The sequence below is a fragment of the Phoenix dactylifera genome, chromosome 4 (genome assembly GCF_009389715.1).
Source record: "Phoenix dactylifera cultivar Barhee BC4 chromosome 4, palm_55x_up_171113_PBpolish2nd_filt_p, whole genome shotgun sequence".
Lineage (NCBI taxonomy): Eukaryota > Viridiplantae > Streptophyta > Magnoliopsida > Arecales > Arecaceae > Phoenix > Phoenix dactylifera.
Genome location: NC_052395.1, coordinates 16,877,886 through 16,901,228, shown reverse-complemented (window position 1 = coordinate 16,901,228; position 23,343 = coordinate 16,877,886). Strand labels below are relative to the sequence as shown.

General features: G+C 42.3%; 3 protein-coding genes across 7 annotated transcripts in view; 2 read left to right on the top strand and 1 right to left on the bottom strand.

The window, feature by feature from the left end:
- Positions 1-398: 398 nt before the first annotated feature.
- LOC103697641 (transcription factor MYBS1) lies at positions 399-2,353 on the top strand. The gene is made up of 2 exons (XM_008779548.4): positions 399-1,022; positions 1,726-2,353. Exons 1-2 carry the CDS (start codon positions 607-609, stop codon positions 2,141-2,143), a joined length of 834 nt encoding a protein of 277 aa, XP_008777770.2. The 5' UTR covers positions 399-606; the 3' UTR covers positions 2,144-2,353.
- A 1,677-nt stretch (positions 2,354-4,030) lies between these two features.
- Positions 4,031-10,842, top strand: LOC103697640 (serine/threonine-protein kinase STN7, chloroplastic). Of its 2 annotated transcripts, XR_003383596.2 has the most exons (11): positions 4,031-4,712; positions 4,803-4,892; positions 5,029-5,154; positions 5,257-5,361; positions 5,981-6,149; positions 6,242-6,335; positions 8,852-8,945; positions 9,045-9,101; positions 9,728-10,141; positions 10,222-10,405; positions 10,487-10,582. XR_003383596.2 is itself a non-coding variant. In XM_008779547.3 (10 exons), exons 1-10 carry the CDS (start codon positions 4,296-4,298, stop codon positions 10,643-10,645), a joined length of 1,725 nt encoding a protein of 574 aa, XP_008777769.2. In that variant the 5' UTR covers positions 4,060-4,295; the 3' UTR covers positions 10,646-10,842. The 2 variants fall into 2 exon arrangements, 1 of the variants encoding a protein (XP_008777769.2); XM_008779547.3 differs by lacking the exon at positions 10,222-10,405 and having other exon boundaries at positions 4,060-4,712; positions 10,487-10,842.
- Positions 10,843-15,949: 5,107 nt separating this feature from the next.
- The window catches only part of LOC103697642 (pentatricopeptide repeat-containing protein At1g71060, mitochondrial), a 98,531-nt gene continuing 91,137 nt past the window's right edge, over positions 15,950-23,343 (bottom strand). For all 4 annotated transcript variants that reach the window (XM_039125704.1, XM_039125705.1, XM_039125706.1 and 1 more), the window contains 5 exons: positions 22,030-22,249; positions 19,359-19,472; positions 19,048-19,173; positions 17,635-17,686; positions 15,950-16,615 (listed from right to left, as the gene is read on the bottom strand). In XM_039125704.1, coding sequence (XP_038981632.1) covers positions 16,457-16,615; positions 17,635-17,686; positions 19,048-19,173; positions 19,359-19,472; positions 22,030-22,249 — 671 coding nt within the window. In that variant the 3' untranslated portion in view covers positions 15,950-16,456. The remainder of the gene's footprint in view (positions 16,616-17,634; positions 17,687-19,047; positions 19,174-19,358; positions 19,473-22,029; positions 22,250-23,343) is intronic.

The following is a 23,343-nucleotide window of genomic DNA, read 5'->3' as shown; positions in this document are numbered from 1 at the left end:
AGTAGAAGAGACGGGATAAAAGAAGGAGAATAAAATATGATTTCCTAATTTAGGGGAAAGTTTCAATCTCCATCCATGCTTGTCGTGAGCATACCAAGCCCACCTCCCGTGCCAAGTCTTCTGGGGTGCCGTTGGACGGGAGGATAAGGTGGGCCCACTGCCCGCCCCAAATGCTACGTACTAGAAACGGACGAAGGGCCACACGTCGCGCGGATAGCAAAGTTGCGTTGAGCTTCACGCCTACAGCCACACAGCGGTGCCGGCGGTAAATTATCTCGTCTAGATCCAATTGCAAACGGTGATGGGAACAGACATACCGGTCGCTATTACCGGTCGGTGCGTGCGTCCTGCGTCACTCGACCCTTCCTTTCTGCCTCCCGTTCTTTTTCCTCGTGGGTGGTGACCTTTCCACCTCTTTCCTCGCTCCCGCAATCAATGCTCGCCAGATAAATTTCGATAAGACTGGGTTGGATAAGGTCACCGCTCCGGCCCTCCTCCCCTGTTGGCGCCGGTGATCCCCCTTATCCTCTGATTTCGCTCCTCCTCCTCCTCTTAATGGCCCGAGCGAAATAGGACCGGCGGAGGAGGAGAGAGCGAGAGAGCGTCATGTCGTCGTCGTCGGCGGACGGCGGCGGCGGGGAGGTGGGTTGGAGCAGGGAGGAGGAGAAAGCCTTCGAGAACGCTCTGGCGATGGTGGTGCGACCGGTGAAGGCCGAGGACGGGAAGGACGGGTGGTGGGAGCTGATCGCCGCGAGAGTACCGGGGAAGACGGCGGCCCAGGTGAGGCGGCATTACGAGATCCTCGAGGAGGACGTGAAGGCGATCGAGGCTGGCCAGGTCCCCATTCCCCGCTACGTCGGAGAGGTCACGGCGGCGGCGGCGATGGCCAAGGAGACGGACCACCACCACCACCACGGATTCGGCGGAGATAGGAGATTCGAGATGGGAGGGCAGGGTAAGAGCTTGTCGAAGTCGGAACAGGAACGTCGGAAAGGCATCCCCTGGACTGAAGAAGAGCACAGGTTCGTCCAATCCTCCATATCTATCTATGTTAATAATTTTTTCTTTCTTTTCCGCCAATAGTTGTTGAAAAAAGGAAAGGATGAGATCTAAGAGACGTCAAATCTATTTCTCGTTTATTAGGAATGCCAAATCGATTGCACCATAAGTTTATTGAAAGAAATACTCTGACTCTTATTCTGGCCGAAGAAAACGAGTAATTTTTAAGGAATCTGAATACAGCTGATTATTTTCTCTTCTGGGGAATGATGGCGTTGAATGTTTTCTATAACAAAACAGAGGATCTGGAATCAACGGTACTGGAGTTATTACGGAAAACAAGGCTAATAAATAGGATCACTCTGCATCAGTGACTCAAGGACACTATCTTTCAAATGCTCCTATAAGCTCCATGCAATAATTTGGGCAGGCCGCTTATAAGGAGTTCTCTTACAAACTTTGCAGTAATACTTGTGCGATAATAAACTGGTTTGTAATACTTTGCACTCTGCGTCAGTAATACTTTTCAAAGAGTAGTTTGTATTCTTTCAGAGGGTTCATGTTTATGAGCATCTAACATATATGCAGGAAGATTTGACAAATAAATAATCTTTCTGCTGTTAAAAGCTTAAGTAAATACCCAGGATTTCCAGAGATGAAACAGAATGTGGAAACTGAACTAAAAGGCTCTACAACTAATCTCAAGGAGCGTGGCTTATGTTGCAGGCTGTTCCTGCTTGGCCTCAGCAAGTTTGGTAAGGGCGACTGGAGGAGCATATCCAGAAATTTCGTCATTTCAAGGACCCCGACCCAGGTCGCAAGCCATGCCCAGAAATACTTCATCCGCTTAAATTCCATGAACAGAGATCGCCGGAGGTCAAGCATCCATGACATCACGAGCGTGAATGGAGGACATGTGTCTTCTCCCCAGGGTCCCATCACTGGCCAGGGCAATGCAAATTCCGCAGCTGGAGCACCATCCATGAAGCATCCTTCGCAGCCGAATATGTCGGCGGCGGGAATGTACGGCCCGGCCGTGGTTTCCGGCGTCGGTGCTCGTGTTATGCTTCCCCCACACCACGCCCCTTACGTTATGCCGGTTGCTTATCCTGCGCCGCCTCCTCCCACGACAATGCACCAGTAGCCTTCTGTTTTAACTCCTGCAGATGACATTCGTGGCGTTGATTGGTGCAACGGTTGGGTCGTCAACTGGGTTGATGGTAAAAATTTCTTGGATAAAAATATGTAGTGTAATTGGCAGAAGGATAGTTGCCTTCTTTTCCATGTAACAAATAATGTAATACTACTTCCAATTAGTATTGCTATGTGAATACTTATGTTCTTTAGTTGCACATATGATGTATACTGATCGTTCTTTTTTGTTGTCTCACTCATCTTTAAATCATGGAAGAGATGGAATTTTATCTTCATCTTGTTTCTTAAATGGATATCAGTAATTTTGTTTTACCCTTCTTAAATGAGATGAAAGAATTTTAGCTAGCTACTTAGCTCCCTTGCTGCTGCTGGTCTGGGATTTGGGGCTTGGGCTGGGGCCTGGTAGTTTTATTGCAACGGGAAGTTCAGGCAATGGGGTGGTGTGGGCTTATTGTGCTTGGGTCTCGAGGCCTGTCCTGCTTCAAAAGCTTCTTTCCCAAGAGCAATTTGATCGAAGACATGGTCATATATATGTTGCTTTTTTTATTTATTAATTCCTTCCAATGATGTGCAACTGTAAACTCATCAAAGAGTGGCGATAACGCTCTTCTGCTTTTCTGAAATCTTGTTTTCTATTAGAGGATGGAAATGATAATAAACTGTTATTTTGCCTTTCATGCATGTAAGCTGTTATGATTATTGTAAACATATGCCATTGAGAGACAATTTTATAAAATCCGCACACAAAAACCTATATAAACAAATTAAATTTAGGTTTTACAAATTTATAAATGGTGCATTTCAAAATTTACTTAACGTAAGCTGGCCGAGAAATAAATCTGAAGTTTACTTAAAAGGTGGGTAAAGATGACCGAGTTGAGTTCCTCAAATAACTTGACTGTAGGTTGAAATAATAAATTATAATCTTGTTGAGATACTGTATAAATATGTCATATTCCTTTACTTGTCAACGATCAAAGAGATTTTGGATTTGATTCCCGACGAATGTATTCTCGAATATGGCTGGGTCTCTCCTCTCTTGCTCTTTGGAAAAAAATTTTGTAACAATTGGATCTCACCCAAAAAGAGACTAAACACATGTGCGCGCGCACGAGTCCTCATATACTTAGTCCACTTAAGTTATGAATCAGATCCGCTCTGATATTATTTGTAACAATTTAAGACCTCATCTAAAACGGCTAGTCGAAAGATATTAATAAGATTTCTTTACCATATATAAGTATCCAGTAAATAATTAATATAAGGCTAATCAAGGTCGAAAGAACCAGTATCGGATACTGTACTTGTTTTCTGGCGGAACGAGTCGGTACGGGCTGTGCCGGGCCCGTACCAAGAGAGGAAAACGCCGTAGCCGAAGAAGAAGAAAAGAAAGAGAGAGAGAGAGAGAGAGCGGGGGAGGGAGGAAGAACGAGTGGCGGCGGATGCCGACGGAGGTTGTACTAGTTCCTCGACAGAACAAATTGGTACGAGCTGTGTTGGACCCATACCGAGAGAGGAAACGCTGGAGCTAGAGAAGGATAAGAGAAAGAGAGAGAATAGGAAAGGGGAGGGAGAACGAGCGGCGGCGGATGTCGGCGGAGGACGTATCGGTTCTCTGGCGAAACGAGTCGGTACGAGATGTGTCGAACCCATACCAAGAGAAAGAAAGAACAAGCTATTTTTAATAACGGAACCATATCAGTGAGCTATCGGTATAGCTCAAAATGAACGAAACCAGCCGGTCCGACTCGGCTACACATTTGTTGGGCTAAATAGACGCCTACATAAGTCTTCATAGAAATAACAGTAGCCAGACAAACTTCCATCAATGCTCGCAGAGGAAACGATTCTTATCGCTGCAGCGTGTGGCCTCCGGAGGTATCCAGTGGGCACGTCACCGAGTGCCATCAACCGCAGGTGGTGGTGCAACGAGCACCAGGAACCGAGCAAGCATCCACGTTTCTCCACCACATAAAAAAGAAAAAGAGGCTAATTTAAGCCAATTCCCACCTTCCCGCTCCTCCAAGGGCCGGCGGCCGAGAATCAGGCGGAAAAAGCAACGGATAACGGCGACTATGGAACCTATTCTGTCAGCTGTTGAATAGTACCGTCCTAGTAGTCCACTCGCACAGAGCAGCGCAATGGCCGCGGCGGGAGGAGTGGCCCTGGGCCTGGGTCTCTCCTCCTCCTCTTTCCTCTCCGGTTCCTATAAGAGGAGCAGTCTTAAACCGAAGAGCAGCAACAGCGCGTTCGGCGGCCGGCGGCGGAAGGAATCCGCGGCCGGTTCCACCACCACCAGGGCGGCGGCATGGCCCCTGCCCGACGACCTCTTCTTGGCGGTCGGCGTGGGGCTCCCTTGCACGGTGATGGAGTGCGGCGACATCATCTACCGCAGCACCCTCCCTCGGTCCGATGGCCTCACCGTCACACCTCCCGGCCTCGCCCTCGCCCTCGCCACCGTCTCCTACCTCTGGGCCACCCCCGGCGTCGCTCCCGGCTTCTTCGACATGTTCGTCCTCGCCTTCCTCGAACGCCTCTTCCGCCCCAGCTTCCGCAGGGTACTCGTTGCTTGCTGGCTACCTTTTCTCCCCCTCCGTTCCCTTGTCCCCTCTTCCTTCAATTCAATCCAATGTGACATGTGATGGCAGGATGATTTCGTCCTTGGGAAGAAGCTGGGCGAAGGCGCCTTCGGCGTCGTCTACAAAGCTTCCTTGGCTGATCCCAAGGCCGCGTCCAAGGTCTGTTCGTTTGGTGCTCAAAAATTTGTTCGAGTCTTTTGGCCCCATATTTCGATCTGGCCCATCATCTGTTCGATTCTTTCTTTCTGAGCTGAGGCTTCTCCGTTTTCTGCTGTTGGATGGATGTTGTTGGTAGCCGAAGCAAGGTGATCTGGTGTTGAAGAAGGCGACGGAATATGGTGCGGTGGAGATATGGATGAACGAGCGTGTGCGGAGGGCCTGCGCGAGCAGCTGTGCGGAATTTGTGTACGGCTTTCTCGAGGTGTTCCTTTTTATGACCATCGATGATCAAGTGGGATGAGGGTGCCTTTTAATATCATGATCGTATTAAAAGATATGATGCTTAAATTGCTTTGCTTTCCAGAAAAAATCACAAGGCAAAGGAAGAGGTGAGTATTGGCTCATATGGCGTTTCGAGGGCGAGGAAACCCTTGCTGATCTCATGCTAAGCAAAGAATTTCCCTACAATGTAAGTAACACTTTGTTTGTAATGCCAACTTCTTTCTGGTTCTTCTGCTACCTCTTCTGCGTTCATCTGTGTTGATGTCACTCTTCAAAGAGTAGAGCTACTTGTTAAATGCTATGATGCTTGTCAGCATAGGACTACCAGATAGAACTTAAATTGCAATTCGTGATATAATAAAGGCTATATGGATATTGGTGACCCGATTAGGCTTAGTGCAATTGACACTTCACACACACACACACACACACACACACACAAAAAAAATGGAAAAGAAACTGGGTTAACTTTAGTAGCCATTCTAATAATGTATAATTACTTGTAACAGGAACAGAATGTTGCTATAGATTATTATAAGTTAATCATAAATATATTGTCAAAAATACTTATGAATATATGAATATATTTTTTATGAAGAAATTTAGATATAGACTGGTATTTCTAGTCGCACTAGCTTAACAGTCCCAGTGCTTGTGCAATGGATGCTATTTACACTTGTGCTTCACCCTTCATGTTGTTTTGGACCTTCTTTGTTAATTCTTATATGTGCAAATAAATATAGAAACCGAATATATTTGGTTCCTCTGCTCTGGATCAGTTCTTTTTATGATATTAATGAATTTAGGTAGAGACAAAGATACTTGGAGAGGTCCAAGATCTGCCAAAGGGGTTAGAGCGAGAGAATAGCATTATCCAAACAATCATGAGACAACTTTTATTTGCTTTGGATGGTCTTCATTCAACTGGGATAGTTCATAGAGACATGAAGCCCCAAAATGTAATCTTCTCTGAAGGTAAAATTTTGGGTACACACATAATTTTTTGAAATTTATACTGTACAAAATTTAACTGATATCTTTTTAATGTAAATGCAATATATTTACAGGGTCTCGCACCTTCAAAATCATTGACCTTGGAGCTGCAACAGATCTGCGAGTTGGCATCAATTATATTCCAAAGGAGTTTCTTTTGGACCCAAGGTATCATAAACCGCAAGTAGAATTCACTTTATGGACTAAGAAAACTTTGATCAGTTCACAATTAGTTTATTGCTGCTGGAGAAAGAATCTAGCTATTGTGCTTTGTTGATTAGCATAGGACAAGTAAATATTGAGAATCTTAGTTTTGGTGGCAGATAATTTGCTTGGCCTTTAACCTTAGCTAGGAAGGAGTCTCCATTGACTTTTCAAGGTGGCATTAAAACCCTCCAAGATTGACTGGTTCCATGAAAAGAAAAAAAATTGATCCAATTAGGCAATTGCATTGGCCAAGCCTATTAGGCAATTGGATCGGCCAAGGGTCCAGTTCAGCAGTTCGCCAGTCTAAGCAGCTAATGTGTTCCAATTATTGATGATATTATCTATAAGCAATAAACAGACAGCTAGGGCCTCGCTTGCTAACCTGGTCCAATTCTGATAACATTGAGTATAGGCAGTACATGGACATGTAGGTGGTTTCCTGATGCCTAGGCAAAATATGTGGGTGTCTAGACATAAAGGTGGCACAAAAAATTAAAAAAAGGTGAAAACTGAGAAGTATGAGGAGAACACTAGGTTGTAGTGATAATAATTCAAAATGAAGTGTGGCATATTATGTAAGACTTCATAAGTCCCTGGGAAATTACAAGTTGGAAAATGCCATACAAATTCATAAGTCGATCATCTTCTTCATACTGATTACACATAACATTAATCTAGGAGTCTAGGCCTCCACCTTGGCCACCTTCAAAAACTCTAAGATGATGGCGATCTACCAAACCAATCCATTTGCAAGCAGCACTCAAAACACTGGCAAAACCTTATATTGTCAGGCAGCCTTCAGAACATAGGAAAAGGGATGAGAAATGGGCAACATGTGTGCTAATTTCCCTTCATTACAAGCCTTTGTACTTTGAGTATGTAAAGTTATGGAAGACATGACACATAATACATGTTGACTTCATATAACATAAGACTAATAATAAAAATAAATAGAACCTCAATATGATTTATGCTCATATCTCCATGAAGAGCGTGATAAGAATGTTATTGGAATGAGATAAGAGGGTGAAAATAGTCGAGCCTCTGTAAGGATTTAATAACTTATCATGATATAAGATAATGAGTATTGAATTTTGAGATTGGTCCAGAGTCCTTAAAAGGGGAAATATCTGTTATATTGACAATTGGCCAGAATTTTCTTTGAAGAAGTAAAATTAAAATTTGAAAAGATAAAGATTAAGAAAAAGAGCTAAAAATAGAACGTGAAGAACAGAAGGAAAGGAGGGTGAGGAGGGCAGGGCTAGGTCACTTGGATGGCATTACCAGTCTATGCGTAACTTCATTCAGTATTAGGAAGCCACGAACAAGGATTCAAGTGATGAAATGAACCCCTTATAAGTTGCTGGCCACAACAATCATTGGTAGCCCTTGCTTGCCTTAAACATGGAGCCAGATGCAAAGTAAAGATTGCATGTTAATTAACCTGTTCAGTAATAGCATATGATAACACTCAAAGAAATGCCTGGGAACCACAACGTAACATTTTCCATATGGTTTTTTCCAACCCAAGAAATCATCTCCTTGTACAGAAAAATATAATTACGACTTACGAGTATACTCAAACTGCTTCAGCACAGCTCTCTCAATTCTTTTCCCTTTGATCTTCTACCACTGCAACTCTCTACCAACCCAGAAGGACCTGAAAATCCTGAAGAGTAAACTCATGCTCCTCTCTCTCTCTCTCTTATTATAGGAAAATTATATAATGGAAGAAAGGGCATGGCGTGTTGAGTTGGAAAAAAGGAATCTTGAGATGATTGTACAATGGCAGGTGGTAGAATTTCTCAAAATGATATGAGGTCTTTGAAAGAAAAAAGCAGAGAGAGAGAGAGAGAGCATCAGAGCTTGGTGAAGGAAATGGATTGAATATAAGGCAGGGAAGGGTTAGGCAATGTAGGGTTGTAGGGAAATAAGAGAGGAAAACAGAGACAATGGGGACGGGGCATACGTTAAGTTTCAGGGATTCCATTAGCAAGGTGAATGGCATTTAGGAATAAATATATCTTCTTTTTAATTTAACAAACCGCAGAGACTGTTTTCTTCTCAGTATTTGGATTGGGTGCTGGCTAGCCAATGAAACAGCATGGGAAACCACATGGCGGAGCAGCTAGGTCTTTAGGCAGAACTTAATCATTTAAACACAATCTTCTAAACAATACTATGTTCTGTTTGAATGGATGAATTAGAATGTTCAAATATTCTTGTACCTGATGATATCAATGCAAGTTATAATACCCCTTTAAGAAAGCATGCATATCTTGCAGCACATTCTAGAACATAGTATTTAGTCTTGGTGAGAAAGGTTCAACTGCTACATAGTGAGTTGCAAATATTGTAGCCAGGGGCTTATAAATCTCACAGTTGAGTCTTTATTTCCTAAAATGTTGTGTATTTTTGCTTGTCAATTACTTTTGTATACTTTCCCCAGAATGTTAATTTAGCCTTTGTTTTTGCAGGTATGCTGCACCTGAACAATACATCATGAGCACACAAACACCTTCTGCACCCTCTGCTCCAGTGGCAACTGCATTGTCTCCAGTCCTATGGCAGGTGTTATTTGTAAATTGAGCCGACCAGATTCCTTCATTTGTATTCTTTTGGATTTTCCCTGGAGAGTTCACCTTTTGTGGTGTTTTTCTTCTTCATCAGATGAATTTGCCTGACAGATTCGACATGTACAGTGTGGGCCTTATATTCTTGCAAATGGTAAGCAGAAGTTGGTTCAGATGCAGCTTGCAGTCATGATTTACTTTCGTTCTTTGTTAGGTTCTTATCGCACTGTTCAATTCATGGAATGCCGTACCGGCCCGTACTGGCCGGTACGGGCCGGTACGTACCGGTCCAGTCCTAGACCGGTACCGGAACGGCAAAAAAATCGGTATTCCTGGTTTTTTATCCGAACCGGCCGGTTCGGGCCCGTACCGGCCGGTTCGGAGCCCGTACCGGCCGGTACCGGCCCGTACCGGTGCGAACCGGCCGGATTCGCACCAGTACGATTTTTTTTTTTTTAGAACCACAGCACCGCGCGCTGTGGTTTTTGAAACCACCGTGTACCGGCTGGTACGTACCGGACCGGACCGGTACCGTACCGGTCCGGCCGGCCACCGGTACGCCGACCGGTACCGGTACGGCGGACCTTGGTTCAATTGTTTTTTCTTTAGGGAGTTTAATTGAATTGTTTATAAGGATCCTAGTAAAAGAGTGATAGCTCCCCTTAAATTAGTTCTGTGGGACATGAGACTTGATCTTTGCTGTCTAATTTCCTTTACTGTTTGTCAAGTGGAAATAAAACATCGTGTTACTCTATTTACATGACATTGTGTTTTCTTTAGGCATTTCCGACATTACGACCCGACAGCAGCCTCATACAATTCAATCGCCAGCTCAAGAGGTGTGAATATGACTTGAATGCATGGAGAGCATCAGTAGAACCTCGTGCCAGCCAAGAACTTCGAAGAGGCTTTGAATTGTTGGATTTAGATGAGGGAATTGGATGGGAGCTTCTCACATCAATGGTCAGATACAAAGCACGGCAAAGAACCAGTGCCAAAGCTGCCTTAGCACATCCATACTTCAACCGTGAAGGACTTTTAGGTCTCTCGGTCATGCAAAACTTGAGGCTTCAGTTTTTTCGTGCCACTCAAAAGGATTATAGTGAAGCTGCCAAGTGGGTCATCAAGCTCATGGCAAGATCTGGGACACAAACAGATGGTGGCTTCACAGAAGCCCAACTTCAACAGATGAGGGTACGTTACTTAGCTATAATCTATCAAAATTTTCTATCAACATTTGCCTTCTTGAGCAGTTATTCCAAGTTATGATATAGGCATGGAAATCCAGCTGATGTTAGGTTCCTTATTTTCCACACCGAATACTGGAAAGTCAACAATATAAATTTTCTGGAAAAGATATTAGATAGTACATATGTATAGCAACCTCTGCATGGCGGAATTTTTCTGTCACAGCCATTCCAAGCAGCAACAGAGTGATACAATTAGCTGCTGCATTTGGTGAAAAAATGAACCCATAATTTTGGATTTCTTTAAATAAGATATCAAAATACTCACCACTTTCTACAAACTGATCCACAGGAAATTAAGCCAAGAAAGGGGAGCACTCAAAGGAATGCCCTTGCATCCATTCTTCGTCTCCAGAGGAAAATCGTAAGCACGCTCAATGAGAGCATGGATGACTTAAACAGGCAGAGAAAAAGTTTATGGTGGAGCAGGTGGATTCCCAGGGAGGAGTAAGTGGAAGCATATATTGTCCGCCATGTAAATTTTTCGCAGGAGCATCATAATTTACTATTTTGGTTAATGTTCCATAATGTAATCTTGAATGGTGAGTGTGTATATTTGGTCAACCATGATGGAAATGATAACAAATCAATCCTTGTCATTCCCACTGTTCATTTTGATATCGAACAAAATGCTGAAGTTTAATTTAAGGAGTTTATCACCAGGTCTGATATGCCAACCTCATCAAAGGAGTGTGAGACCTCTGCGAGGCAGATTCCAGTTGGTCTCACATCTGTGTTCTGGATATTGGTAAGCATACAGCAATATGAGAACAACTTGAAATTGCGGTAATGGTCTTCCTTCTATAGCTTGTTCGATGAGTGGCTTGTTTCATGCCCATGGATGTATTTATTGGCAACCTCATCAGCCTCATTCTCCTCTTATCAACCATTTCTTCTGATGGTAGGGATAGGGTAAAATTGATCTAGGTTGGGCTGACTTGACCAAGGCTCAGGCTGGAACTCTTTTTTATGACGGGTTCGGGGTCCGAGATAGCAGAATCACCAGTATAAAGAGGCTGTAAAGACCAGCAACTCTATAGATTTGTTTCATTGACACTCAATTGTATCCAAAAACCGGCTGGCTGATACAGTTTGTTCTTCCTTTTTGATCGGTTCGAATCAAGCCAAAAAAAATCTTCAACCTATATCTAACCTATTTGTAATCAGGTTGAGAAGTATAAAAAACAATATAACCCGTACTTTATATTGATCAACATACAATCCACCAGCAAGTCAGGAGATTGTTTCAGTGACACCAATTGTATCCAAAAACCCGTTGGCTAATATAGTTTATTCTTCCCAGCGTTAGATTAGTTCTCGTCAGATTGGGTCAAAGCAAGCCAAAAAATCTTCAACCTATGTCTAACCCATTTATAATCAAGTTGAAAAGTATAAAAAACAACCTAACCCATGCTTTATATCGATTGACATGCAACCCACCAGCAAGTCCGTAGATTTGTTTTTGTGACACCAATTGTATCCAAAAATCCACTGGCTAATACAGTTTGTTCTTCCTAGCATTAGTTAGTTCTCATCGGATCGGATCAAATCAAGCCAAAAAAAAATCCTTGACCTTTTATCTAACCCATTTATAATCAGGTTGAAAAGTATAAAAAACAACCTAATACATACTTTATATCAATCGACATACAACCCACCAGCAAGTCTATAGATTTGTTTCGGTGACACCAATTGTATCCAAATTGGCTCATACAGTTTGTTCTTTCTAGGATTAGATTAGTTCTCATCGGATCGGGTCAAATTAAGCTAAAAAAATCCTCAACCTATATCTAACCATAAGAGGGATTTAAGACTCACATACAACCCACCAACTCAATTAGCACTTCCCCCGTCACTTAAGCAAATAAAAATAAAATATGATTAAAACTAAGAGAGATTTAAGACTCGCATCCAAATAAAATGAGAGCAAGAAAAGAAACCAGAGAGAAAATGATAAGCACATTGTTCCCTCCACTTGTTTTTTCAGTTTTTTTTTATTCTCATCATTATTCTTATGACACTTCTAATATTTGGACGAATCCTGGACAGCTACCACCATTTAAAAGATTGGTCCCAGAACCATCCAAAGAACTGTTTCCATAACCCGGACGTTCACTCGGCTTGCTACAAGGTTGGCGGCGATACACCTCAGCCATAACTAGAGGAAATTCTGAATTCAAAGCGCCGAGCCGACCCATTAATCCAATTGCAGTATATTGCGACTCCAGGTGTCACACCCTTGAAAAGGTCGGAATGGAGTAACCAAATTTTTCTTGAGTTCTCCCTCTTTTCGGTGTGCGGCACCAAGTCTTGGCCTTGCCCAAGCCCTTGGTCAGCCTTCTTGTGCAAACCGGGGTAGGATCGACCCCCTGAGCACCCTTGGTTTGGCTCTAAAACAGCCACCAAGTCCCCCACTTCTCAAGGTCTTGCCTAAGTCTCTTTTACCTTAGACAACTCCCCCAAGACTAGGTAGATAACTAGGTTAGAAGGCCCCTCGCTGATTTTGCTCACCTCAGCCCTTCTAAACCCTGTGGACAACTCCTTTTGCCCCGGCCAAGAACCCTTTGGCCGTGGGAAACCTTCACCTTGCTTCCTTCTTTGGACCCCCACACAAGACCTCTTATCTCACCTCTTTTCGGCCTCTTTTGGCTACACTTAGGACCTTCCCAAATGTCCCAAACCCCTCAGCCCGAGATGCTCCCAGCTCCTGGTGGACTCCAAACGCATGGCTAGGCTACCTTTGTTTCCCATGAACATACAACATATTGCACATGAGGATAAGGGGAAAGGGTCATGTATTTCTCACACAAATACATCCAAATTGCCCTCACAAGCCGAGGGACATAGCCAACATACTTCCCAAGTATATGACTCCTCTAAGACCCTAAAAACCCCTCCCGTTCAAGAGCCGCTCTTGGTCGGCGGGATACATTTGCCTTCTTTCCAAGAACCAAATGCCCTCCCTAAGAAAGCAACCCGAGCCCTTCACCTAAGCCTTTCACAAGGATGGCACAACCTCTTGTGCCTTCTTCCCCATCCCGAAAACCTCCCCCATATGAGGTCTTTTTACAAGGAAAGACTCACCTCAGCACCAATCTCATTCGGCCCCTCCAATGGCCTTCACTTGTTGGCGATGACCCGGCGAAATCCTCCTCCAAGGCTTGGCTACATGGATGGCTCCTTGGACGGACTAGCCCACCCCAAATGATCCTCAAGATCCCTTCGGCTCCATGGGCTAGCCCTCCTTTGCCTTCTCTCCCAAAGTGAGCCTCTCACTTTGCTTTGTGTGGCTATCCAATAATTATCTGTGTGCTCCCTTACTGCATGCCCAGAAATCAGCCTTATATAGGCCTCCAAGGGGAAGGCTCAACTCCTCCCATTGGTCCATTTGGGAAGCACATGGATTGTGTGCTTCCTTGGCGGTTTCCCCCTCTAACAGCCTTGGGCAGCAAACCCCCTGCCCAAGTGTGTTTCTTGCTGCTCCAAAAGTGTCCAGGTTCAGCCCCCCTTCAACTGTGATCTCCCCTTGGCCGCCATGGGGAGGTGCCCACTGCTGGCTGCCCTGTGATCCATGTGCAGAGGCATCAGCCAATGGCAGCGCCTGGGCAGAAACCGCTTTCTGCCCAGCTTCCAGCCCGCTACCCGCCTGAAGCCTGCTGGGGGAACAGCCCTGGGCGGCTGTCCGGCTGGTCTGGACACGCGGGCGGACAAGGGACCAAGGTGCTGGGCGGTCGGGCGGACAAGGCTATGGCTGGTTGGCTGACTTGGCTTTTGACACATGGGCTGAGCCAAGAATCAAGAATCGGTTGCAACAGCTAACCGAAGTCAGTTAGGGGAGTTGCAACCAGCCCAACTGAAATAGTTAGGTGGTTAGCCTTGTAACTGCCTTTGTAACCAACCCAATGGATGCCTATAAAAGGGCTTGGGTTCTGGCCGGTTGAGGCATGGAAGGAGGGCTCTTAGGCTAGCTTGTGAAGGGCTTGGTTGAGAGCTGGAATTGGGGTTCCTGTGGAGTCCGAGAGAGCTTAGGCTGAGGGAGCTCGGGCACTTGGAGAAATTCTGGGTGCAGGCCGAGTGTGGGACTCTAAAAAAAAAGGGGGTGTGCCTTTGTGGGAATTCCATTGGCCAACACTTAGGCTGAGTGTGGCTAAGTGCAGGCCACGGCCAAGGGTGTTTGGCCGAGCCATTTGTGGGCTGGAAGGGTTTTTCGGAGCGTCGGAAGCTAAGCTATTCCCTCGGCTTGTGAGGGAGGATTTTGCAATGATAGTTGGAAATGAAAGGCTCCTTTTCCTTCATCCTCGTGCATCTCTGAGATAGGGTGTGTGAGTGATTTGCTAAGTGTCCAAGGGTTGAGCCGAAGGTGTGCAGGGCTGATCCTAAGCTGTGAGCAAGTTTGGAAGACTGACTGAGGCTTTGGCAGGGGCATTGCCTTAGTGCCGCACACAGAAAAGAGGGAGAACTCAAGAAAAATTTTGGTTACTCCATTCCGACCTTTTCAAGGGTGTGACCAGAGCCGGCCCGAGCCTTAGGCGATCGAGGCGGTCGCCTAAGGCCCCGGGCCAATGGAAGGCCCCGGGAGGTGAAGGGAGAAAAGAAATTGAGAGAGAGAGGGGGAAGTTTTTGGCACCGTGATCAAAAGGAAGCAAAGACCCCTTTTAAAACGGAAACAGGAGCTGGCTACGAGTCTTCTCCCTTGATGGAAGGGAGGTGGAGAGTTTTCTGGCCTGCAGAGGAGCAATTTGGAAAGTTGGGGACAGTAGTTTTGTTTTGGGTGGAGGGGGGGGGGGGGAGAGAGAGAGAGAGAGAGAGAGAGAGAGGAGGGATTTGGTTGGCTTGATACCCGCCTGAAGCCACTCTTATCTTTCATCCCTTCTCTTTTTTGGTTTTGGTCTTGGTTTTCCTTCCCTCACAATACTCCTGATCCACCTGGGCCATCGGGAAGAAAGATAGGGGGATTGGAGATGGACTTCTTGGAGGGTAGAGAGAGAAAAGGAGGGAAGAGGGGGGGGGGGGGGGAGGGGTGTTGAATGGCTGCTGTGCTGTGTGCTGTGATGCTGCAGTTGCTGCTTCGGTACTCACTTTGAAAAGGAGATGGTGGGATGGGATTTTTATTAATTAGATCGAGTGAATTTTCCATAATGCCCCTACTTTCTTTTATAAAAAAGGCCTGGACAAATTCTGCTCTTGCTTTACCATAATTCCCATAAAGAGTGCCATGGGATGATCTTTTCCTATTCTGCTCTTACTTGACAGAATAAAAATATTATTAAGCATTATCTCAGTTATTTAATCAGTTTCATGGCTCTTTTTTAGGTTAATTACTTTTTTATATTTTCATTCAAAAATTATATTAAATTGAAAAGACTTAGATTCGTGTATCTTTATTGAAATATTATACTTGATTACTATCTATTTTTATATCATTTTTAAAAAATATTTTTTACTTATTTAAAATTTTATTATTAAAAAAAAAGACCTCATCTATTAGCGCCTTAGGCCTCCAAATGTATTGGGCCGCCCCTGGGTGTGACACCAGGGGTGCAAGGACATAAGAAACAAACTCGGAAGGGAGATATCGTGACCGATCGATGCTGGATTAGGTTGAGCAAGGCCTGAGACCGGCAAGGCAGTGAACCAAGCTCTACCCCAGCAAACATGCATGGACCCAAAATTAGGCCAAAGACAGGACATGGCAAAAAGGGGATGAATCCTGTCCAAAGAATGACTAGGGTTTGTGCCTATAAAACAGAATTAATAAGTGCAATTTTGCTGTATTAACTTTCAAAACATCCACTAACATGTTTGGTGGAGTATAGGCGAAGAATTCGGTTGCCTTCTATGTGCAAGCATGACACATGATGAACCACTTCAAAAAATCCCAACCGTATATCTAGATATACAAAGATTTGCAATACATTCATCCAGAATTCTTAGACACAAGAAACGACGCTGAGCAGTTTCTCATCCAAGGAAAATGAGTTCACCCACCCACCACATTTGTGGAGATCAAAACATGAGGCTTGTCTAATCCTCTAATCAGATCTTCTATCTCAGCTGATGATTCCTGCGTCTATTGATAGCCCATGGTTTAGGACACGAACAAAAGTCTTCAGCCTGAAATTCTGGGTAGACAGGTTTTGGAAACAGAAAATATTCAGTTTCATCAAGGAGAGGAAGGGCCAAGTACTCCTGCAACTTGGCCAGGTAAGCACCAACGTGAGAGTTCAGTCGAGTGCCCTGGGATTGCTAGCTCACACGAAGCTCAGTCTGCATCCCCCAGTCCGTCACTGCCATCCCCTCTTTTTGAGATGGGTGCCATATGATTGTGAGAACCATGTTTCTTGGTCTGAGCAGCAATCTCAGCATTCTTTCGCAGCACAGCACCAGGAGAAGGATACGGGCGCTGCTGAAAGAGAGGACCCTGTAATTCATACAAACATACAACATTAATGTCATGCTGTCATATGACTTCTTATTCAATAAAATTGACAGGTGACAAGCAAAAAAATCATGGAAAGAAATGAAACTCTAATTGATAATATCAGTAGAAATGGACAAGTATATACTAGAAAGTTTAAGTTGCAATTTTAAACACCAATTTTAATTTCTCTTGAGATTTGGAATCTCTATTCACGTTGCAGTGAATGGCAAATATCTCTCTGCCATGAAAGCAGAAATATCTCTAACTGATATATGAAACTTGAGGACACTTGTAGTCATATCTGCATTCAATTGGTCAAGGACCTACATATGCCAACAATCCACTAGATCTGCTACGGCTTCCCAGTAACACAACGTTGTTTCAACTAATATTGATAGAAAAAAAACTGCTCCAGAATGGCAGCATGGGAATAAGAGTGGCCATTACATCTTTCAGGAATACATTTGATTTTCCTTTTTCATCCTTACATGATATAAAATGCAGAACCACTTCAAAATAGTGAAGTACTTGTACATAAAAATTCAGATTTTTGTTAAAAAAAATGAAATTGAGGCACCAAAATCACTTTTGATAGACTACTAAGGTTATACATTATCACAAATTTCGACCACGTTCAATCACTTATATGCAGAAAGTCACTTTGATAGACTGCCTTTCTGATTCATTGAAGAAACATATCCATTATATAGAGGCCTTGACATGCTCAAAACAGAAGTTGCTCTCTAGAATCTTCCACTCTATCATCTAAACAAGTTTATCATGCAAGAGCATCACACCAAAAGACAGACTAAAGTTCTGTTAACTCTTATCAATAATGTGGTCATATGCTTCATGTGCATTTACTGAGACCATCTAAATCTCATCAGATTAACAGCTAGAGTATATAGTAATTGAATTTAAGGACGCATTGACCTTCCCCAGCAAGAATAGAAACATACTAATGAAAAACTATGAATGGAAAATACATCTGATTAATCATGAATTATGAGAATACTTACAGTAGCAGTGGTATCTGCTGCTCGTGGTTGTACTCCTTTTAGGCCAACTACCCTGCAGAACCATGGCAAAAATCAGATAGAGTTGATGATTTGACAAAATGCATATATGTTCATTATTTGCACTCTGCATTCTACAAATAAATGAGATAAGAATAGAGTGCACAAAATTCAACTACCTTGTTAATATGTCAATGTCGGGTGAAATCAAGGTCAAGGGTCCAAAAATATTTACAGATACATAGATACTCAAATAAGTTGAGCAAACTCATCAAACGAAGAGAAGCTTTACCATTTATAATCCACTGTAAAATGATGACTCTCTGCCATTATTGTGTCCAATAGGCTTTCATCTTCATAGTAAAAGAAAATAGAAAAGAATTGATTGGGAAGATTTCCTGACCACCTAGAGTAGAATAATATGTTGTTCAAGATGGTCAAGTACAAATTTAAAATGTACAAGCCTGCTATGTATTAAGCTCTATTGACCCACATCAAAGAGATAAACCTCTGTATGTGTTGATACACATGTTTTTGGGCACGCAGCACAGGGTAACACAATCTTGTAGCATGCTGATAACATATAGATACCATTGAAAATGGTAATATGGGCAGGCAGTTTAATCCTTAATTAGTGAGTCTATAAACATTAATAGCAGAAGCAACCATCAACAGAAACACTAAGTAATATCCCTGTAGCAGATTGACTGTCGCAGGATCCTATAAATACTGCATTGTTAAGAAAGTGACCTCTAACCTCTATGAGAATTAAGTGAGATGATCACATGGAACTTTGTCCAATAGTCCAATAAGTACCTAAATAAAGTCACTCCTTGCAGAAACCATATCAGGCACTATAGCAAAGAATAGGAATATACGACTGTAATAGAAAATATTAGGAATATTATAGAAGATATCATCGCAATGTCATAACCCATAGCAGGTGTTATAGTGGCTACTTTTAGTTGAAACAAGTAATCTCAGTGTGCTTTTGCAGATATTGCATAGATACTGCAGAACAACTGCAACCAATACTCTAACAGGCAACTGCAATGTATGATGACCATGGTAATCTCCTAATCTCAAATCAGAACTGACAAGAATTTTGAACAACTTAAACTTCCTATGGTGCAATAAGCCTAGCTCATGAAAGAGATAGATGCAAAATAAAGTCAACAACCAGTAATGAAAAGTCAAAGACACCAAAATACCCTCAAAATACACAACGAAAGAGCATAACTTATATTGTACAAAAGAGTTTTCTGATGCCCAATTGAGATTAGCCATAATAGCTATGACTTAAATAACAATCAGATCCGGTAGCAGTAAACTGATATACACAGGAACAGGATTGTGGTTTCTAATTATTTGCTTGTAAGACAATATGCATGCTTTAATGAAAGAAGCAAAATATACCAGCCACCACGTGGGGCATCTGAATAAGAACTTGGATCCATAGGGTCCAACTCATCATCCTCACTGCAAGCTCGTTTCCTATGGTTCCTTCTATTGCCTTTTCCAAATGGAGGTTTGGGACTTGGCCTGCAGAGAGAAATCAGTCCTTAGCGTAAAGCTAAATAACACATACAAGGGACAGTGGCCTGCCTCTGTATTTGAAAGAAGTGCAATAATGCATGCTGCACCACTTCGCTTGCTGAAAGGCAAAGAGCAACCAATTCATACAGCATGCTACTACTCAAGCAAGTCAGTGGCGGAAAGGTAATTACTTATGCTTGGGCACCGGTTTTCCTGAATGTTCTTTGGAGGCAGCCAGATTACTTGCTTGCAGCTGACTGCTTGCATTTAAAGATAAATGTTGTTGAAAAGGAAGATTCCGAACCCTGTATAAGAATTAATTTCATGTCAAATTGCAAACATCAGATAGTATGGCTAAAACTTGATATTGAAGACATTAGTAGTAACAGATGGAGAAAATGGAAATCAGTAGTAGAATTACGTCTGTCATATATTCAGCTTACCTCAATACTGGAGCTAGAAAATACCCAGATATAAATTGCTTACTCTTCAGGCTAAATGAAGAATGTTACAACATTTACTTGCAGTACTTCTGCAAACTCATAAACTTGCTAAAAAAATGCCTCGCAATATCTAAAACTGTTAGCACTGTGATCACTATAGACTTTAACTGCAACATTGAACTTCTCAAATGCTAGAAGTTGCACTGCAAAGAAGCCCCTTCTTCGAAGACAACGAAATAAGACAAATTCCACTTAAGCTTTAATGTGGTAATAAGCTCAATAAGGAATACTAATCTATCTAGCCTTTTATGTCTAATACAGGTTCCATAGATGGATAGTCATGCATAAGCGGTTTTACTTTATGATAATGAACCTCATAATGATATCCTGTAAGAATTGTAGATTACAGATTCATCCATCAGAAAATCACTCTTCCATCAATTCAAATTGTCATTTATAGTCACTCTAGAATGAATGTAGAAGCAAAAAATAATGACCTAGCAGATTTTGGCCATAGACTTTATTATTGCTATTGGCAAGAATCATAAATGATAAATCAATCTACTATAATATAATCTTAAAGGCTTGGAGTCCAGCCATGCATGGCTGGCCTCCAAAGTCGAGCTTCCAGGGAAAAATATCATGGAAGTGCCTAATATTCCCTAACATTCATCCTTTCTTAGGAAGCTGCAAGCCAAGAGAAAAAGGTAAAACATGTCAAAAGGCTTCTTGCAGAACTCTGCTTCCTCAATATCTATCATTCATATGTGATATAATGCAGAAGAAGAGGCCCACACATCCAGAAGACCTCAACCAGACATGCATCCGCCCACATGCATTGCACAAGCGATACACTAGTCAGTATCCAAAAAAAGAAATCCTCTTCTTATGTGTATATGTCATATGTACATAAGTACTTATTTGTGTAGGTATCAGTTGCCACCATTGTTGCCTAGAGAGTTCATATTGGTTCTTATTTTAGAAATTATCGAGGCCCACTCTTTTGGACACTTGGACACAACACCTCTTGGTAGTGACCGCCGAACCATCCCAAGCTAGGTGGTTTGGGGTATTACTAAACCGGACAACTTGGTTACCAGGACAATTCAACTGGTCGATCAGGGTCAACCGATTTTTCCTTTTTTAAAATAAATCCCCCTCCACTCCCAATCCCTCTTTCTCTCTCTTGAAATTTCGATGCTTCTCTCTTGATCTTTGATCTCGATTCTCCTCTCCCTCCTTCCCTCTCTCTTGATTCTCCTCCCGATCTTCCTCTCTGGGACAACGGCAACACAACAATGCGATGACACTAGTGGTTAACCTTTTCACAATGACGACAACTTCTACGCCTCTCTATCCCCCTCTCTCTCCCTCCCCCTATTCTCCCTCTTCCACTCTGTCCCTCTCTCTTGATCTCTCAATTTCAATTCTCCTCTATCTATCTCTCTCTCTCTTCTCCTCCCAATCTTTCCCTCCAAGATGACAATGATGTGACAATGCAACGGCACTAGCAGTTAGGGTTCCGTTCCACAATGACGATAGCTGGTTCACCTCTCTCTCCCCTTCTCTCCCTCTCTCTTTCTCCCTCCCCCTCCTTCTCTCCTCTCTTCCTCTCCCTCCCCCTAGTTCCAGTACACCTTAATTCAGTATGGTATGTAATTACGTATCGTACCGTACTGAACTGGTTGCGGGCCGTATGATCCCCCAATATCGGTTTGTCAGACCTTGCCTTTTGGTACTCTAAAAATGAGTATGTCCTACTTAAAATCAATCCAAAGCATCAGATTTGGCACAAAATTTTGGCATGTTCAGTTAAGTACAAGAAAACTCAAAGTATTTGAGATACAAATCACCATTGGCTACTCAAGTTAGCATTAAATATCTAATCTTGTATAAACATATGTATGCTTGTATTGTTTATACAGTATAGATGCATCCACAAGTTGAAATGTTTGGGGATGGAAGGTGTCAAATACTCAAGGAAACTACATGAAACCAATTTAGGTAAAACTAGAAATTTACATGAAGAATATGATGTTTAAAGTTTTCATAGAAGATAAAATGGAAGAAAAAGTTCTCATTTTTCACCACCAATCACAAGAAAACCTTTAGTTTGTAAGTCATCTTTTAACTATCAAGTACCTAGTCCCTTCCTTAGGATAGATTTACATTGCTGAGAATTTTGAAATAATGAGAATAAATCTAAATTCTAATCATTAAAGAATGAAAATAAAGTTGATTTTCTTTAGAGAAATATTAATAGGATGTAAAGGGAAAGTATGCAATCTAACATTCACAGTACCACCTGCATTAAAAATTGTTTTTCTGCATGCAATAACAACTGAGGTGTATTTGATATGTGAAGAAAGCAAATCTAAGCATCCACATGATCAACATGGAGCATTGTATTGAAAAGTACCGTGTGCAGTGATTGCAATAGCCCCATGGCTGAACTAAGCCAAGGCCCCATCCACCACATCCTAAGCATCTCTTCATATGAGTTGGCGCATGATCAGCAGTTTGAGTAGCTTCACCTCCAGCAACCAATAGTGCAGCATGTGGCAAAACAACTTGGCTTATTGAATTTGGCCACTCCCATTGTGAAACATGTGTCCTTGTATTGTAATAGTATTTTTTCCCTAATGCAATTAACAAGTGTTACACATGGCAAAAAAAAAACTAAAAATAGATTTATATGAGAGACAACAAGTAATATTTTTTGATCATTAGCATTGATACAATGGAGATATATATTGATGACATTTTTTACCTGATAAAAAATTCAACATATAGGGAAGTCTAACAGATAGAGAAGAATTGCAATGAGGAGAGAGCTAGCTAGACAAGAAGATGAAGTCAGACATCAAAAATTATGTAATAAACTTTATCAAATTGACATGTGTCATAAAATTGTTGGAAGTGGTGTCAAAAAAACCATAATTTGTCGTATTAAATACAAAATGACACACTGATAAGATTGAAGTATCCTTCATCTTAGCTGACAAGGTATAAGATACCAAAGATCCATAAGGATATTTTAGGAAACTCGGTTGCTCTGGGCAATTGAGAGAGAATCAGAGAACCATGGTTCTGACTCCTCATTCCTTAAACATGTCAAGCTACAGACATATTAAGGACACCCAAATCATATGGCTGTAAATTGTGGATGATAATCATAAGATTGTGGTGACCTTTCTCAGTTGCCAAAACTAGCAACCCCATATCAATACTTGGATTTGTCATGAAACACGAACAAGGTGACCAGAGAACAAATTTGATTGCAACTATGCTGTTTGGATAGACTGTTTTCTTTACATGCGACAATCTTTGCATGTCACGGCACTAAGGGATCTATATAGATTCGTACTGAGTTATTGCCACTTTGATAGCCGAGCAAAGTAGACCCAACCAAAAGTTAACAGGAGCTAACTGGATGTACATCTTTCATACTGAGGACATGTGAGATGCTTTATAAGGGGTCCATTTCCCAACATGGGAGAATAACTTATTTTGGTGATGAGGATCAATTAGACATTTTTGCTATGAGAGTTTTGATAAATTTATTTTCAAAAAAACAAAATATATTGACATAAAATATATATTTTTTTTCAAAACCCTTTTTAAAGAAAGAGTCTCTTCCATGCCTAGCCAAACCCTGGAAACCATGATCTGTGATTTGGTTACTGGTTTGGTGGTGTTAATATTTTATCCCAAATATTGATACAAGTTTTTG

What these genes read in the sequence shown, in the direction of transcription:
- LOC103697640 (XM_008779547.3), top strand. Translation starts at nt 4,296, where the DNA reads ATGGCCGCGGCGGGAGGAGTGGCCCTGGGCCTGGGTCTCTCCTCCTCC. An exon ending in AAATGTAATCTTCTCTGAAG is followed by an intron (nt 6,150 to 6,241) that starts GTAAAATTTTGG and finishes ATATATTTACAG; the next exon opens with GGTCTCGCACCTTCAAAATC. An exon ending in TGTCTCCAGTCCTATGGCAG is followed by an intron (nt 8,946 to 9,044) that starts GTGTTATTTGTA and finishes CTTCTTCATCAG; the next exon opens with ATGAATTTGCCTGACAGATT.
- LOC103697641 (XM_008779548.4), top strand. Translation starts at nt 607, where the DNA reads ATGTCGTCGTCGTCGGCGGACGGCGGCGGCGGGGAGGTGGGTTGGAGC. An exon ending in TGGACTGAAGAAGAGCACAG is followed by an intron (nt 1,023 to 1,725) that starts GTTCGTCCAATC and finishes CTTATGTTGCAG; the next exon opens with GCTGTTCCTGCTTGGCCTCA.